The sequence below is a fragment of the Canis lupus genome, chromosome 5 (genome assembly GCF_048164855.1).
Source record: "Canis lupus baileyi chromosome 5, mCanLup2.hap1, whole genome shotgun sequence".
NCBI lineage: Eukaryota > Metazoa > Chordata > Mammalia > Carnivora > Canidae > Canis > Canis lupus.
Window position 1 is genome coordinate 78,977,356 of NC_132842.1, and position 15,097 is coordinate 78,992,452.

Genomic DNA, 15,097 nt, shown 5'->3' on the forward strand with positions numbered 1-15,097 from the left:
CGGGGCCAGCGGCGGGGCCAGCGGCGGGGGCGTGGGAAACGCAGCGCGCCCGCCCGTCCACGGGGCTGCGCGGGGCAGGCCGGTCTCTAGGCCCCGGGCCCCTGCCTCCCTGGACGGGGGGGCCGGTCCCCAGGGCCGACTCTGCCCAGCACCTGCGAGGACCCCGGCGGGCAGCTCGGAGGAGGTGCCCCCCCGCCGCCCCTCCAGGTCCGGTCAGGGACCCGCCGGTCCGAGGAAGAGGCGGGATGCTGGGCCCCGGCGGGAGTCCGGCCTGGGCGGAGCCTACGGGCGCTGGGCCTCCTCGATTGGCTGCGGCTGCAGAGCTGTCTTTCTAGGATTGAGCCTTTTCCTTCGGGGAGGCGGGACCTCTCGGCCCTTTCGCCAATAGGGTTCAGAGGCTCCGCCTCTAACCGGGGCACTTCCGGTGGTGCACCCCGCTCTCCTCCGTCCCGGCGGCGGCTCCGGACTCGCGGGCGCGGCGTGCCCGGATCCCTTCTGGGTGTTACTCCGAGACCGCGAGCTGCGATTGGGCGGCGTGGGGGGCACTTCCGGTGCCCGGGGGCGGGGGTTCTTGGCCGGAGGAGGAAGATGGAGGCCGGCGCCGCGGCCCGCGCGTGGTCGCTGCTGTGGCTGCTGCTGCCCTTGCTTGGCCCGGTGTGCGCCAGCGGCCCTCGCACCTTGGTGCTGCTGGACAACCTCAACCTGCGGGAGACGCACTCGCTCTTCTTCCGCAGCCTGAAGGGTGAGCGCGGGGCCCGAGGGGGCGGCGGCGGAGAGGCGGGTGGGACAGGCCCCCGCGGTCCAGGGCCGCGACCGCCGCCGCTCCCGCTGCTGCTCCGCGAAGGGGCTGCAGCGCTGGCCGCTCCTGGGCGGGCGGGGGCGGCGGCCGCGTCTCCGCGGCGGTGCTTTCCCCTGGCGGCCCGTCGGCCTCAGCCGCCTGCCTTCCGCTCGTCCAGACAGGGCCTTCGAGCTGACGTTCAAGACCGCAGACGACCCCAGCCTGTCCCTCATCAAGTACGGGGAGTTCCTCTACGACAACCTCATCATCTTCTCCCCCTCGGTGGAAGGTGAGGCCTGCGCGTCGCTCCCAGAACTGGGATTCAGGGCCCAGGATGGATTGGTGGCGCTCTTCTGGGCCTTGTGCGACCTCTGGGTGGTGGCCTGGGTGCCCACCCTGGGGAAGAGGGAAATGGGGGCGCCTCCTTTCTGAAAGACGCAGCTGAGGGACGTGGGGGCAGGTGTTGCGCAGACGTGGAGCCGCAGGCCCTGCTACCCTGAGAGGGAAGGGGCCTGATGGGAAAGATGGAGACCCCCTGCTTGTTTTGGCCTGTGTGGGTGGGAAAAAATGGCAAGCTGTTCCCATAGTCTGTCTGCAGGGGGCATTGTGATGGTGGAGCGCAGGAATTCAGGTGGATTTACAGCCTCATAATCAAGAAAGAACATTAGCCATCATCTAGGCCAGGCCCCCGTCGGAGGCTGGACGGGTGTATCCAGGGCCTAGTAGAGGGCTGGCCGTTGAAGAGCATGAATGTCCCCGCTGGATTATCCAGCTGGTACTTCAGTATTCCTGTGACACAGAGCTTACGAGTTGTGCTCAGGTGGATGGCAGTGTCACCGAAAAGGAGGCAAGCTGTGGGTGAGGCGGGTTGGCAGAAGGCGGAGCCGGGGTCTTGCTCTGGGAATGTCTGATAACCTAAACAGTGTTTCTCAGATCTTGGTTGTTTGCATACCTCCTCCTGAGCTTTGTGGCGTTCCATATCGCCTGTCAATAATTACTGAATTCTTTAAATTGACCCTCTTTTTAAAAATCATAACATCTTGGGCAGCCCGGGTGGCTCAGCGGTTTAGCGCCGCCTTCAGCCCAGGGTTTGATCCTGGAGACTCAGGATCGAGTCCCACATCGGGCTCCCTGCATGGAGCCTGCTTCTCCCCCTGCCTGTGTCTCTGCCTCTCTCTCGCTCTCACTCTGAATAAGTAAATCTTTAAAAAAAAAAATAATAAAGATACGACTATGAGAATGGCCTTCCTTCCTGAAGGGTAATTTTCAGGAAAAAGCAACTTACCTTCAGGCACAGACAGGACACCTTGTACCTGGGGACTTTACCTCTTCTACTACATTCAGAAAGCCGTCTATCCACCCTCCTACAGAGAGGCCAGAGTCCTAGACAATTCATTTTTTTTTTAGTCGCATCTTTAAAAAGGCATATTACGGACTTATTTCCAGCTGCCTCATGGATGTACAATGGACATATATCTGGTTTCAGTACATGGCAGTTCCACCCTTGCTGTCGCTGGGGCTGGAAATTTTGGGGTTGTCCTTAGCACGTCTGTCTCTCTCACACTCCCTATCCGGTCTGTCACAGGCCCTGCTGAGTTTGCCTTTAGAGTAGGAGCACAGGCCCACCTCCCTCTCCCCTTCCTCCCTCTCCGTCTTTTTGCTCTTCACTGCCTGGATTATCACAGTGGCCTCCTAACCCACTGCTCTGCGTCCACCCCATACCGGATTCTCCACCCAGCTGCCAGAATCGTCCTTTAAAAATATAAATCAGGTCATGTTGGTGTCCTGTTCAAAAGCCTCCAGTGGCTTTTCCTGATGGCCACCCTCTCTGGGGCCTGTAAAGCTTGTGAGCTGCCCTCCCTCCTTCAGCACGGCCTCATTTGCATTTACCCCTTCATACTGCACCTGAGCCACACTGGGCTCCTTGCTGGGACAGGCTCACCCGCCTCGGGAACCTTGCACCTGTCCTTCACCTGTCGTTCTGGATTGCCGCCCCAGCCCCCGCCATGGTGCCTGGACTACTCTCACACCTCAGATGCTACTTGCCCCAGGTCTTCCCTGACCAGCCTTAGTATGTAGCTCCCTCTCCCTCTCGCTGCCCACCCCGGTCCCCTGCCCGCAGGAAATAATGTTCCTGTAATGACTGAGTTCCTGAGCACCCCTTGTTGCATTGCTTTGTGTTAAACATCATGGTGCACTTTGGGGAAGACGCTTGATCTGGTTCTGGATGCTCATGGCAGCCCCCTGACCGGATCTACTGACCAAAGAAAGATACTGTCTCGTTAGTACAAATATTGGAAGTTAATGAGCTTTTTTGGCGATTACTTTATTTTATTTATTTATTTATTTTTGATTACTTTAATAAAAGCAGTCTTCAGGGTGGTTCTGTTCTGGCTCTTATGGATCTAAATTATAGGATTAATAGGGGAAAAATTATTTGTGTTGGCAAATGAGTACTAGTGTCAAGTGGCCGCATCGTCCTCAGATTCAGAAGTGCTCGATCTCTGTTAGAAGTGAAATTGATGGGTTCTGGAAAACTTAGCATGAGTGGCTCCAGCGACGACAGAGGTCCTGCTGTGAAAGGTGCAGGTGATGAGTTGGAGTCAAGGTGTGCCATGAAATGGGGTGGGAAAAGGCAGCAGCATTTCTGAACATAGATCTTCTATGTGACTTAAAATTTGCGTGACCAACTTGACAACTCTAACTGGTAGGTGTTGACTATGTCGTTTATCCCTCTGAAAGTTAAAAGTTTATGAACTCAAGGCATTACTGTTGGATCTTCAGTTTGGGAAAACGGGCATATACGGTAAACGGCCATCTCGTTTTGGGCCTCCGAGGGCTCTGTGGCTGCTCTGTGGCCTCCCCCCCCCCCCCCACTCCTGGCCCATGTGCCAGAGGAGCAGTGTGGCTCACCGCGTCTGTCGCGCCTTTCAGATTTCGGAGGCAACATCAATGTGGAGACCATCAGTACCTTCATCGATGGTGGAGGCAGTGTCCTGGTAGCTGCCAGCTCAGACATTGGTAAGTCTGACCTGGTACTTTCCACCATTTCTCCAGTAAGCTTGGCAGGTTTTATAAACGGAAGCTGCCGGATTGGTGCCTACTGGACGCCTGGGCAGGGGGTGCGGGACCTACAGAGCCGTTCTGTCCCTCCTGTGCTTTCCTGTGATCAGAACCAGGTTGACGTGGGGCCTGGTCAGCACTTAGGATCCTGTTTTTTTTCCCAGTTTTGTCTTTTCCATTACAAAAAGTAGGGGCTACTTGGGCAGACCCCAGAGCATTTTGATTATTTTTGTCCCTGGAAGTAGGGAGAGAGCAGTGTCCTGAAGCCTGCACACATATCAGCCAGCTTCAACAGGTGTCCTTGCCTCGCCAGGCTTGTTTTGTTTTTCTTAGCATTGACAGGTGTTTAGTTTATTTTTTTAAAAAAGGTTTTATTTATTTGAGAGCACAAGAGTGGGAAGGGGGAGGGAAAGGGAGAAGCAGACTCCCCACTGAGCAGGGAGCCCTGAGACCAGGACCTGAGCTAAAGGCAGTTGCTGAACCCACTGAGCTGCTCAAGTGCTCCAGCACTGACAGATGTTTAAAACCGTTCTGGGTGGGCTTCTTACTGGGGTGACGACGAGAAGAGAAGTCCTATGAGGCCAGGCTCGTCCATGTTAAATCTGTTTGAGGTAATTATTTTGCCTCATTGGGAGTTTCTGTGGCTCGTGGGCGGAGAAAGGCAGGCGGTGGTTTGTTACTGAGATGCTGACCCCCCTGCTCAGAATACCGTGCGGTGGTCAGAGGTCCGGCTGGGGCTGAGCGCACGGGGGAGCTGCAGGGCTTGGGGTGACTGGGAGAGCACGAGACCAGGATACCAGTGACATTGCTGGGCCCAGGGTGCACCTGCCAGGGCTGAGCCAGGCATTTCTTGGGTCTGTGCAGGTGACCCTCTTCGAGAGCTGGGCAGCGAGTGTGGGATTGAGTTCGACGAGGAGAAGACAGCTGTCATTGACCATCACAACTATGACGTCTCTGACCTCGGCCAGGTAACCAGGCCCCGTCCCTTCCAGGCTGAGGGAGGAGGGAAGCAGGGAGCCCTCCGCATGTGGGCATCTTTTCCTGACCTCCATTTTTTGCCCTGCTGCTGCAGCATACGCTCATCGTGGCCGACCCCGAGAACTTGCTGAAGGCCCCAACCATCGTTGGGAGGTCATCGCTGAACCCCATCCTCTTTCGAGGTGTTGGGTGAGTGAGCAGGCACAGGGTGCTAGAAACCTGGGAGGGACAGGATCACTCTCTTTTGTTGGGAGACTAACGCAAACGCGGTGATTTGGGGACATTCCTTTCCCTAGAGGATGTGGGCAAGGTTAGTGGACACACTGAGTCAGAATCATGGGTGCAGTGAGAGAGGAGCTACTGGTGCAGCAGGGTTCGGCTGCTGAGTAAAGCGGGACTCATCCTGGTGAAGAAATGGCCCTTGGGGACCCCTGGCCCCTGGGCTCAGTCCTTGGCATCAGTGTTGGGTGTTTGCTTTTCCTTCCCAGGATGGTAGCTGATCCGGACAACCCTTTGGTATTGGACATCCTGACGGGCTCTTCTACCTCTTACTCCTTCTTCCCGGACAAGCCTATCACCCAGGTGAGGGGCCTGTGGCAGCACTGAGGCCTCCAGGTCGTGGGCCTGGTGGTACAGCACTTTATTTGAAAATGAGAAGTGGGGCGCCTGGGTGGCTCAGTCAGTTAGGTGTCCAACTCTTGGTTTTGGCTCAGGTCACGATCCCAGGGTTGCGAGATGGAGCCCTGTGTTGGGCATGGAGCTTGCTTGGGATTCTCTCCCCCTCTTGTACCCCCTCTCTCCCCCACCCCCAGTGTAACGTGAGGCAAGCAGGAGCGTGCCTTTCGCAGAGGCTGGGCAGGGAAAGGCCGGTGGGAGTGGGGAGGGGCAGAGGTGGTAGGGCCCGGGTGGTTGTGGTCTAGCCGCCGTCCTCTTGCCCCGGCTCTCCTGGATGACTGTGCCCCATTGCTCACAGTACCCCCACGCCGTGGGGAAGAACACCCTGCTCATTGCTGGGCTGCAGGCCAGGAACAATGCCCGGGTCGTCTTCAGTGGCTCCCTGGACTTCTTTAGTGACGCCTTCTTCAACTCTGCAGTGCAGAAGGCGGCGCCCGGCTCCCAGAGGTTGGTGCGGGTGGGCTCTGGGCCGTGCGGTCTGGTGCTGGGGAGGGAGGAGCCTGTTTAGCTGGAACTGTCCAAGGCTAGCTGTCTTCAAATACTTTAAATTATCTAAAGACTTGACCTTATTGCTGTGTCGTTGGTGTTGGCACTCTGAACTTTTCAAAGCAGTGATGGCTTATGTGGAGGTATTTCGATAATCGTATTTGTTGTGCAGGTGAACCCCAAAGCCACACCACCTCACAGCTTCTCTGTGTTCTCGTTAAGCAGGATACCTTGATATGTAACGCCCCAGGCAGAAACTATAGTTTTGTGCAGTTTAACTCTACAGATAATGAACTAGTCTTGCCAATCAGGCACCAGTGGAAAGAAGTTGGTTCCGGTGCTCTAGGCTCTCGTTCTCCCTTCCTGCAGGTATTCCCAAACAGGCAACTATGAACTAGCTGTGGCCCTCTCCCGCTGGGTGTTCAAGGAGGAAGGTGTCCTCCGTGTAGGGCCTGTGTCCCACCATCGGGTGGGTGAGACAGCCCCACCCAATGCCTACACCGTCACTGACCTCGTGGTAAGAGCATCTTAAGAACCCCCTGGCGTTTTGGCCAAGTTGCTTCAGCTTGAAGGATTTACTGAACGTCTCTCTGATGGGCTTAGCAGCCTCAATACGGAACGATAAATTTATCTCTATCCCTAAGAAAGTAAGTCAGCACGGGTGCAGAGAGCCTGGCACATAAGCTAATGTCTAAGGAGACCTTTGTAAGGGGTGTGGTTTGCTTTGGAAGTGCCGAAGTAGGAGGGCTTTGCTGGTCACACTGCTGGGGGTGGGAGTCACAGAAACATTGGAGTAGGCAGGAGGAAAAGCATAGGCGGGAGAAGTGGGGGAGTGGGGTGGGGGGCAAGCTGGCAGTGAAGGTGGTAGCAGGGAGGCCCAGAGGGCCCACTCGCCAGTGGAGTGTGGTCTGGGTATGGACCTTGATGGTCCTGTGATGAGCCGTGACTGGGAGTTCCTGTCCCAGGGCGGGGGCTCACCCTGGAGTTCCTGCCAGGGTCACGAGTGATTCAGAGCAGCTCTGAGGCTGGTCCCACACCCCCACCCCCAAACCGGCCTGTTGTCTCAGGAGTACAGCATTGTGATTGAGCAGCTCTCAAATGGAAGATGGGTCCCCTTTGATGGTGATGACATTCAGCTGGAATTTGTCCGCATCGATCCTTTTGTGAGGACCTTCTTGAAGAAAAAAGGCAAGTAGTGTTCTTGCACGGGAGAGCTGCAGGGTGACAGTCCCACTGTGGCTCCAGTGAGGCAGGAAACCCCTCCTGGTTATGGTCTCGGATCTTCCCCCAGGTGGCAAATACAGCGTCCAGTTCAAGTTGCCTGATGTGTATGGGGTGTTCCAGTTTAAAGTGGATTACAACCGGCTAGGCTACACGCACTTACACTCTTCCACTCAGGTGAGCACAAGTCACAGTCCCCTTTTTGGTCAGAGTGGCCCTCCTGCGCTGCTGAGTGGCCGGAGCCCATCACCTCTGTCCTGTGGCAGGTGTCCGTGAGGCCGCTCCAGCACACGCAGTACGAGCGCTTCATCCCCTCGGCCTACCCCTACTACGCCAGCGCCTTCTCCATGATGCTGGGGCTCTTCATCTTCAGCACAGTCTTCTTACACATGAAGGAGAAGGAGAAATCTGACTGAAGGGGCAGAGCCAGGGCTCCTGACGACAGGCACTTGGGAGTTCTGCGGGCCTGCGTCTTCCTCACAGCGGGCTTTGTTCTGTTGTTAAAGCTGTGGGACCGTGGCACAGCCTTACCTCAGGGGAGATGCGGCACTGAGTACCGAGGGAGGGGGGTGGGGATGAATTTTCTGTGAGTTTTTCCACCTAATGCTAAGTGGTATTTTTCATATGTGGTCACTCTCATTTCTAAGATAAACATTGCCCTCCAACTCCATCTGGCCCATGTGCTTTCCTGTGGCGGGGGTGCTGTTCACCACAGTAAGTGGCCTCTCAGTGTTGCTGACCAAAGTGTGAAATCCTAGAGCTTCAGGGGAGAGGACGTGGGGGAAATCCGGGGCTTGACTTTATAATAGGATTATAGAGATGAAAAGTACACCTTGCTTTAGGCAACAGTTGGGATTCCTAAGACGCATGTGTAAGAGCATATGTGAAATCCCTTCCCCATTGTTGATCTCTACTCACAGAATTTTGTCTTTATTATGGTGTAAGAATCACTCGTAAAGCCACATATTCAATTCAAAGCAAATACGTGTTCTGCAGTTGCAAATGTGTATTTAATTCTTCACAATTCCTGTAAGAAATGCTAATCAAGGCAAATCAGCAAGTAAAACACACTGTTAATTTCCACTTCATCATTTCATCATTGCTCTAGCTCTGCTCAACCCGATTCAGTAGCTGGAGGAGCTCTGGGAGTGCTTCCTCAGAGACATTCTAGAGCTTTCCAGGCCTCGCTGGCTGTCTCTTCTTTCTGATACCTGAATATACTGACCTGGGCAAATGTCTGCTTAGCTCAGAAAACATGCAGACCGAGGCCCTGGCTGCCACTTTCAAACAAGCCGGAATTCCGTTTCCAGAGTCCCGCCCTGCCAGCCCCTGCCTTGCCTGGAGCCCCCCCTCTAACAGACCCGCTTGGCTATGGACTTTGCAGAGGTCTGTGAGAAGGGGGGGCTTTGGGGCCTGCCCTTAACCCCTGACCCTCTTCTCACCTGCAGAGAACTCACTCCTGTGGATCTGTACTCCGATCTCAGCACATTTTGTTAGCAAACTGTCTTAGGGGCAGTCTGGCCCACTGCCTGTTTTTTGTATGGCCTGCAAGCTAAAAGGGGTTTTCATGTTTTTAAATAACTGAAAAAAATTAATATTTACTGACACATGAAATTGAAATTTCCATATATTTACGAATTTCCGACTGCTTCTGTGCTACCACAGTGGATTAGCCGGACTGGAGTATTTACCGTCGGGCCCTCTCTGCCAGCAGCTCTAGCTCTGCCCTAGTCCAGCTTCTCACATCACAGGTGAGAGAACCTCACGCAGTTAGACGATGGACCTAAAGTCGCACAGCTAAGGGGAGTTAGCTACAGACTGTGAACCTGGCTGCCAGCCGTCCCTTCCATTTGCCAAACCAGAGGCCTCCTGCAGTGTTCCCCTGCCGCCCACCCTGGCGCCTGGGAGCCCCGCCCCGCCTGCAGCACTCACAGACCAGCACCACACAGATGTTGCTAAGTTCTTTTAGTAAAATGCACCAGCTACAGCGGAGCCCTCACGGGGCTGCTCTCCAGGAGTAGAGGAGCAGGGCTGCCTGGCACAGCGCTTCGTACTCCAGGTTGGCTAGAAATAACATCTTCATCTTGGTTTCCACGCAGCTCTTCTCCGTGAGCCGGTCAGCCAGCAGAGTGGCAGCTGACTGCTGGAGGAGCCAGCCAATCATCTTGTCTAGTTTTAGATTCTTCAGGGCGAGAGTATGTTCACCCCAGAGGCTTAAATGAAGCACATTAGCAGCTACTCGGGCAGATGGTCTCTGCAACAGGCAGGAAAACAAGCTTAGAACCTCGACAGCAAAGCATTCGGCCCACAACCCGATCTGTTAATGAATCCTCATTTTAGGGTCTTCCCTTCTGTGGCCCCAACCAAATTCTTGTTCACCCCTTTGTCTCTCCTTCCTGCAATTCCGTTCACTTCCTGACACCTGCTGGCTGCGCTCTACCCATGCCCCAGCTTTTCCAGGGACACACACGTGCTCCGGGCCATCAGCCTCCCCACTGTGGAAGGCCCACAAACTGCCTGGGTTACCAGCAGGCTCTCGAGGGGCCGCCTCTCACCGGCTGTGGTGCTGACAGCATGCCCCCAGGGGGAGGGAAGTGGTTGAGTAGTTTGAACCCCGCCTGCCTTTGTGCTCTCCCACTAGGCTTACCACCTGACCTGGGCCCGCCACTCCCAATTACATCTTCAAATACCTTAGCCTTTCTATTCCTTTATGTCAACTTCGAAATGTCCACATCTGTTTTTGGGAAAGGTCTTCATCTCTCATTACATGCCAGCTGTTCCTCTAAGCTACAACTCCATTAAACATTTCTTAAAAGTGCATCTTCTTCCCTCTAAGTAACTTAAACCACTAGAGCCAAGAAGAGTTGCACTGCTGGAATGCTAATTCGGTGCTAGCTCCTCTACTCCCAGTTACACTAAGGTTTCTTCCCCTGTACTTGGCCTTTTCTTTGTAAGACAGAGTTGCTTGTGTGTCACTCTCGTCTTGCCCAAACTGGGTCTTTACTCTGGAACATAAACTTCCACAGTCCCTGTAAAACCCAGGACAGCCTCACCTTGCTGGCCTCTCGCTGGAGCAGTGACCTCACCAGCTGTCTTGCATCCAGAGGGACTGACTCGGGCATCGCGGGCAGCTGAGCCTCCTGGTAACTGCGGCTTTCAAGGTGGGCCCTGCCCTGGCCATAAAAGGGATTGGGGAGCCCGAAGATTTCATAGGCAAGCGTACCCACGGCCCAGGCATCAGCCTTACTGTAGTCGATCACTGCCCTGGGGCCTGGGCAGGCAGTAGACACCTGTTTGGAAAGCAACAGGTGAGCTTCACACTGCTGGCATTTCTAACGCATTCATCTGCCTCGACGGCACCTGGGCTAACCTGAACCCCGTCCTAAGGAGCCTAGAATTTGAGTGAGTTGTGGCTCAGACCCAGAATCTGCGTAGGCCGCCTACTTTGCACCCACAAGACACGCATCACCTGGGAACATTAGGGAGGGCCAGATGAACACACACGGACAAGGGACTTGTGCCAAAATAAGGTCAGAAAAGATGGAGCGAGTCTCGTCCTCTCAGCTGAAACAAGATGGAGAAGTCTGCTGATGGCACAGGACACGCTCCGCAGGACTCACCTCTGGAGCCATCAGGCAGCCGTTTCCGCCCCGATCCACATACCAGCTGGTGAAAGGCAGCTGCAGGCCGGTGCGCTCGTCAGCCAGGCAGCAGCCAAAGTCTGCGATCACCAGCCAGGGGCAGCCATCTGGGGAGGGGACAGGCAGAGGGGAGTGATGGATTCCTTAGGATTCCAGAGGCCTTCCTAAGCCCTCCTGCAGCCACCAGGACATGGGTGAGGGGTAAGGGGCCTCAGTGCCAGCCCAGGACTGCAGGCCAGCAAGCCTGGCTGGGTGCCCGCTCACCAGAGCGCGCTGGGAAAGGCAAGGCAGCTACAGGAGCACGGAGATGCCTCCGGAAAATCAAAGCCCTCAAGCAAAGAACTGGATGAAGTTTGGCTCCTTGTAACTGATCAGGTAATAGGAGCTATCCCAACCCTGAAGGGGCTGCTCACGGTCTACTCAGTGGATGGCCCTTGGCCCTAAGAGTACTTCTGCCCCAAGGACCTTTGATCTCAACTTGAAACCCCAAATCCAAACCCAAGAAACAGGTATGTTAGGATTGTAAAAGGATTCACACAGACTTCCTTTAAAAAGCTAGTTCCTTTAGCAATTTAGTGGCACATTACTTTAAATTTTCTACTTCAAAATTTATGAGATCTACGACTCCTTCACGGTATTGTGGGTTAAGTGGCCATCCAGCCTCTACGTCACTGCTTCCTGTGTGGGAAACGGGCGCTCATCGTTTCCAGGGGCAGCTAGGCTTACATTCGGGCAGCTCTCACTGTTTAAAAATTCTTTTTCTACTGAGCTAATTCTTCTTTCCTTTGAGAAAACTTCCACCACCGAGGTTTTTATTCTGAAAGTGGGCAACACAGGGGACTATTAATCATCACCCTATAAGCCCCATGAAGAGAACGAAAGCCTCTATTTTGAAGGGGTGAGAGCTCATCTCTGACGTACAGAGCTAAATTAAAACACAACTTCTAATAGAACACAAAACCCGAAAGGACTGGAAGGGTCCTAGACGCCTGCAGACCTGAAGTCTGGTACCCCAGGAGAGCTGGCAGGGTGTGGCCGGGACCCACCTGCATCCAACTCCACGAGAATGTTGTCAGATTTTAAGTCTCTGTGCGCGACGCCCTGTTGAACCAGATGATCCACTGCCTCCAGCAGCTGTAAGATCATCACGGTGGCGAGGCGGGGACTTGGGGTGTTCTCGCGGAGGTACTGGCGCAGCGTACAGGGGTAGCTGGTGGAGAGGGTGACAGGGCCTCTGGCTGTCGCACATCAGTGGTCCCCAGCAGCTTTATTGCTATAGGATGATGGCCCTTTCTCTTCTGGAGTTTTTTTCTCTTTTTCCCCAAGTAGCCTTTCTGTTACCACCCATTACCCTGAAGTTAGGAAGAGCTGGGGCCCCACATGATGGAAGTAATGGTATAGGTAACCCCTTCTTCACCATGCTGGTGACAGCAATGCCAGTAGGTGCAGAGGGTGAGGAAGGAGAAGTGTTTTTACACAATTGGTAAGGCAAGCCACAGAGAGGGGGCAAGAGTCAAGTGTACTAAAAACACTAGCGAGAACTCCGTTTTCATGAAAAGTCACCCCAAAGGGACCCTCTTCTGTGGGGCAGTATGCCCTCAGCACAGGTGAGGGTCCCCCTCCCCTGCCACCCTGGGGCTCCAGGTGCAGAGGCAGGACCAGTCCTACTTACTTCTTCATAACGAGGAAGAGCGTCCGCCCGTGGCCCAGGCCTTCGGGGTGAAGACGTGGGGGCAGCACATCAGGGTAGTCAACCAGGGCTCCTGGCAGCAGTGGTACAGAAGAGGTGAAGGCACGAAAGACCCGGATGATGTTGGGGTGAGGGGCCAGCTGCTTGGGACCACCCTTGGATTTTCTAGTTTAGCCAAATGGGACGAATGTATGAGTCCAGTATCAGATATAACAGTTGGAAAAATAATCATGCCACAATAAATACTGACATTTATTCACCCACTTTTTTAATCAAATATTTACTGTAGATCTGCTATGTGTCAGGTGCAGAACCTGGTGCTAGAGCAAAAAGATAGACCCATAATGATGAATCATCACACTGATGATGCCGGCGGCCCATTCGTCTGTACATCCATCGACCCCATGCAGTAGAATACAGAGGTTAGGAGACTCTGGAATCAGACTAGGTGGTTTGAATTCCAGGTCTGCTCCTGAAGCCCCAGCCCGGTTACTTCTCGGCTCAGTCTCAATTGCCAAAGGAAAGGTGGTAACATAACTCGTAAGGTTGTAATACTTCTATAAAGGATCTAGAATCTCTGGTGGCAAGTTCTAGTTAACCCTTAGCATGAAGTATGAACTCAATTAAATCTTTGTTGAATGACTGGATGGTCACAGATACAGTTTGTAGTACAGAGGTCACCTGCCTTCCCCTCCTCCCCAGGGGCCCCACAGCCTTGCTGTGGCACAATGGCTGGGTTCTGGGTGGACTGAGTCAGCCTCTTATGTATCGGCCCCACCTGTCAGGGCAAGGAGCCTGCAGTCACATCTGAGATACAAATAGTTGGGGGGGAAAGGGATGGAAGCCAGTTATATTCTCTTTGAGGAGCACTAGTGAAAGAACATGGTGGTAACCTAGCAGTCAGTAATGAAGGTGAAGGACGCCTTGAGACTTGACTGGGGCCACGGAAAGCCAAAGAGGTGTGGAAAGCAAAGGCACACAGAAACGGAAGAGCTGGGGCACCTGGGTGGTTCAGTGGTTGAGCATCTGCCTCAGGGTGTGATCCGGGGTCCTGGGATCAAGTTCTGCATCTGGCTCCTGGTAGGGAGCCTGCTTCTCCCTCTGCCTATGTCTCTGCCTCTCTCTGTCTCTCATGAATAAATAAATAACATTTTGCAGGAAAAAAAAACAAAACAAAAAAAAAAAAAACACCCAGAAGAGCTATGGGGTGAGAAATACGGACCCAGGGTGGTAGAGAGCAGAGAATGGAACAGAAGCCCAGAGACATGAAGACAACACCGAGGGGGCAAGATGCCTGCCCCCGTCCTAAGATCAGCCTCGGTCCCGAGCTCTGTGGAAACTGTCCACGTGCGGCCTACTGCTTTCCCTTGAGTCCATCTGAGTGCACCCCTGTAAGCAATCAAGGGCGCTCAAGCATTGTTCCTAGCCTTGGGCCACTGGGGCTAGTGGGAGCGTCAGGATCGCAGCCCAAGGCCCTCCAGCCACAGTGGGAAAGCTCTGCCTGCTGCTGTGAGAGCCCAGGGGATGGTGCGGCTGTGTCTGAGCGGAGGCCTGGAGTGGGGCAGGGGGCTGTGGGGAGGGCAGCCCTAGGAGCACTAACTGCATGCAGAAGACAGGCGAGGAGGAGCGTGGCGCAGGTAGGGCTGCATGTGGGGGAGGGCAGTTATGAATTCAGTAGGGCGGAGCACAGGGTGTAAAGGGGACAAGATCTGAAATCAGGTGGGAGAAGTGGAGGAGCCGATCACCAGGCTGAGCCTGAGGCCCCTGGATGAGCAGGGGCTAGGTAGGAATGTGCCCACAGTGCTCTCAGGGGCTGAGACACTTTCTCCTGCGTCACTGATGTCATCAGCACCTTAGGTAATAGACCTTCCGTCATACTCATGGACTCATTGGACGGACATTTACTGAGCTGTACGGTACTCAGCAAACAAAACAGGAAAGCCCTGCCCTCAGAGAGCTCACAGTATGCAGGAGAGACAGAGACAAAGGCAGCTATGAGTTAAGGTCATGGGGAGAAGTGCGAAGAAAAAAAACTCCCTCTCTGACAGGGAGCACTTCAGATGGGAGGTCTGGGCAGCCCCCGCAGCAAGGCGTCAGTGCTCCCAGGGACGCCACAGCCCGCCAGCAGGCGAAGTGAACACACAGCCACCTGAGGACAACTGTCCCCGCTCCGAAAGCAGCAGACACTCCCTCCACAGCGGACCCACTCTTCCCTACAAAGGGCTAAGGAGAGGAGGACGAAACCAAGCTCACCAAGCAGCTGTCTCTGCTGGCCTGCACGGCCCCTGTCAGGAGAGCCTTCTAAACCTCGGAAGGGGCTTTCCATGTGCTTTCTCAAGGCCCTATATCTTCCCTCCAGCTTCTGACTGCACCAGGTGTATAAACCAACCCTCTATTAAGTCGCCACGGTGCAGCTCTTCCTTTGGTCTACAAACATGGAAGTGAGCACACCTGTCACACTTAGCGTTCATCGTCGCCGCCATACACCGGCTCCTACAAAGAGGAGCGTGGGCTGCCAACCACCCCCTTCCCTCTGTGGAGAAGGCCTCTTCGCCTACTTCTCTG

At 54.5% G+C, this 15,097-nt stretch overlaps 2 protein-coding genes across 2 annotated transcripts in view; one reads left to right on the forward strand and one right to left on the reverse strand.

The window, feature by feature from the left end:
* Positions 1-8,284, forward strand: DDOST (dolichyl-diphosphooligosaccharide--protein glycosyltransferase non-catalytic subunit). The gene is made up of 11 exons (XM_072828019.1): positions 1-742; positions 957-1,067; positions 3,713-3,799; positions 4,706-4,809; positions 4,914-5,008; positions 5,308-5,401; positions 5,793-5,941; positions 6,350-6,497; positions 7,048-7,168; positions 7,272-7,378; positions 7,468-8,284. The coding sequence occupies exons 1-11, from the start codon at positions 589-591 to the stop codon at positions 7,615-7,617; spliced, it is 1,320 nt and encodes a 439-aa protein (XP_072684120.1). The 5' UTR covers positions 1-588; the 3' UTR covers positions 7,618-8,284.
* PINK1 (PTEN induced kinase 1) overlaps positions 8,190-15,097 on the reverse strand; it is an 18,074-nt gene continuing 11,166 nt past the window's right edge. The window contains exons 4-8 of the mRNA XM_072828017.1: positions 12,515-12,697; positions 11,889-12,052; positions 10,822-10,949; positions 10,255-10,491; positions 8,190-9,455 (exon numbers count right to left, since the gene is read on the reverse strand). Of these exons, the coding sequence (XP_072684118.1) occupies positions 9,198-9,455; positions 10,255-10,491; positions 10,822-10,949; positions 11,889-12,052; positions 12,515-12,697 (970 nt within the window). The 3' untranslated portion in view covers positions 8,190-9,197. The remainder of the gene's footprint in view (positions 9,456-10,254; positions 10,492-10,821; positions 10,950-11,888; positions 12,053-12,514; positions 12,698-15,097) is intronic.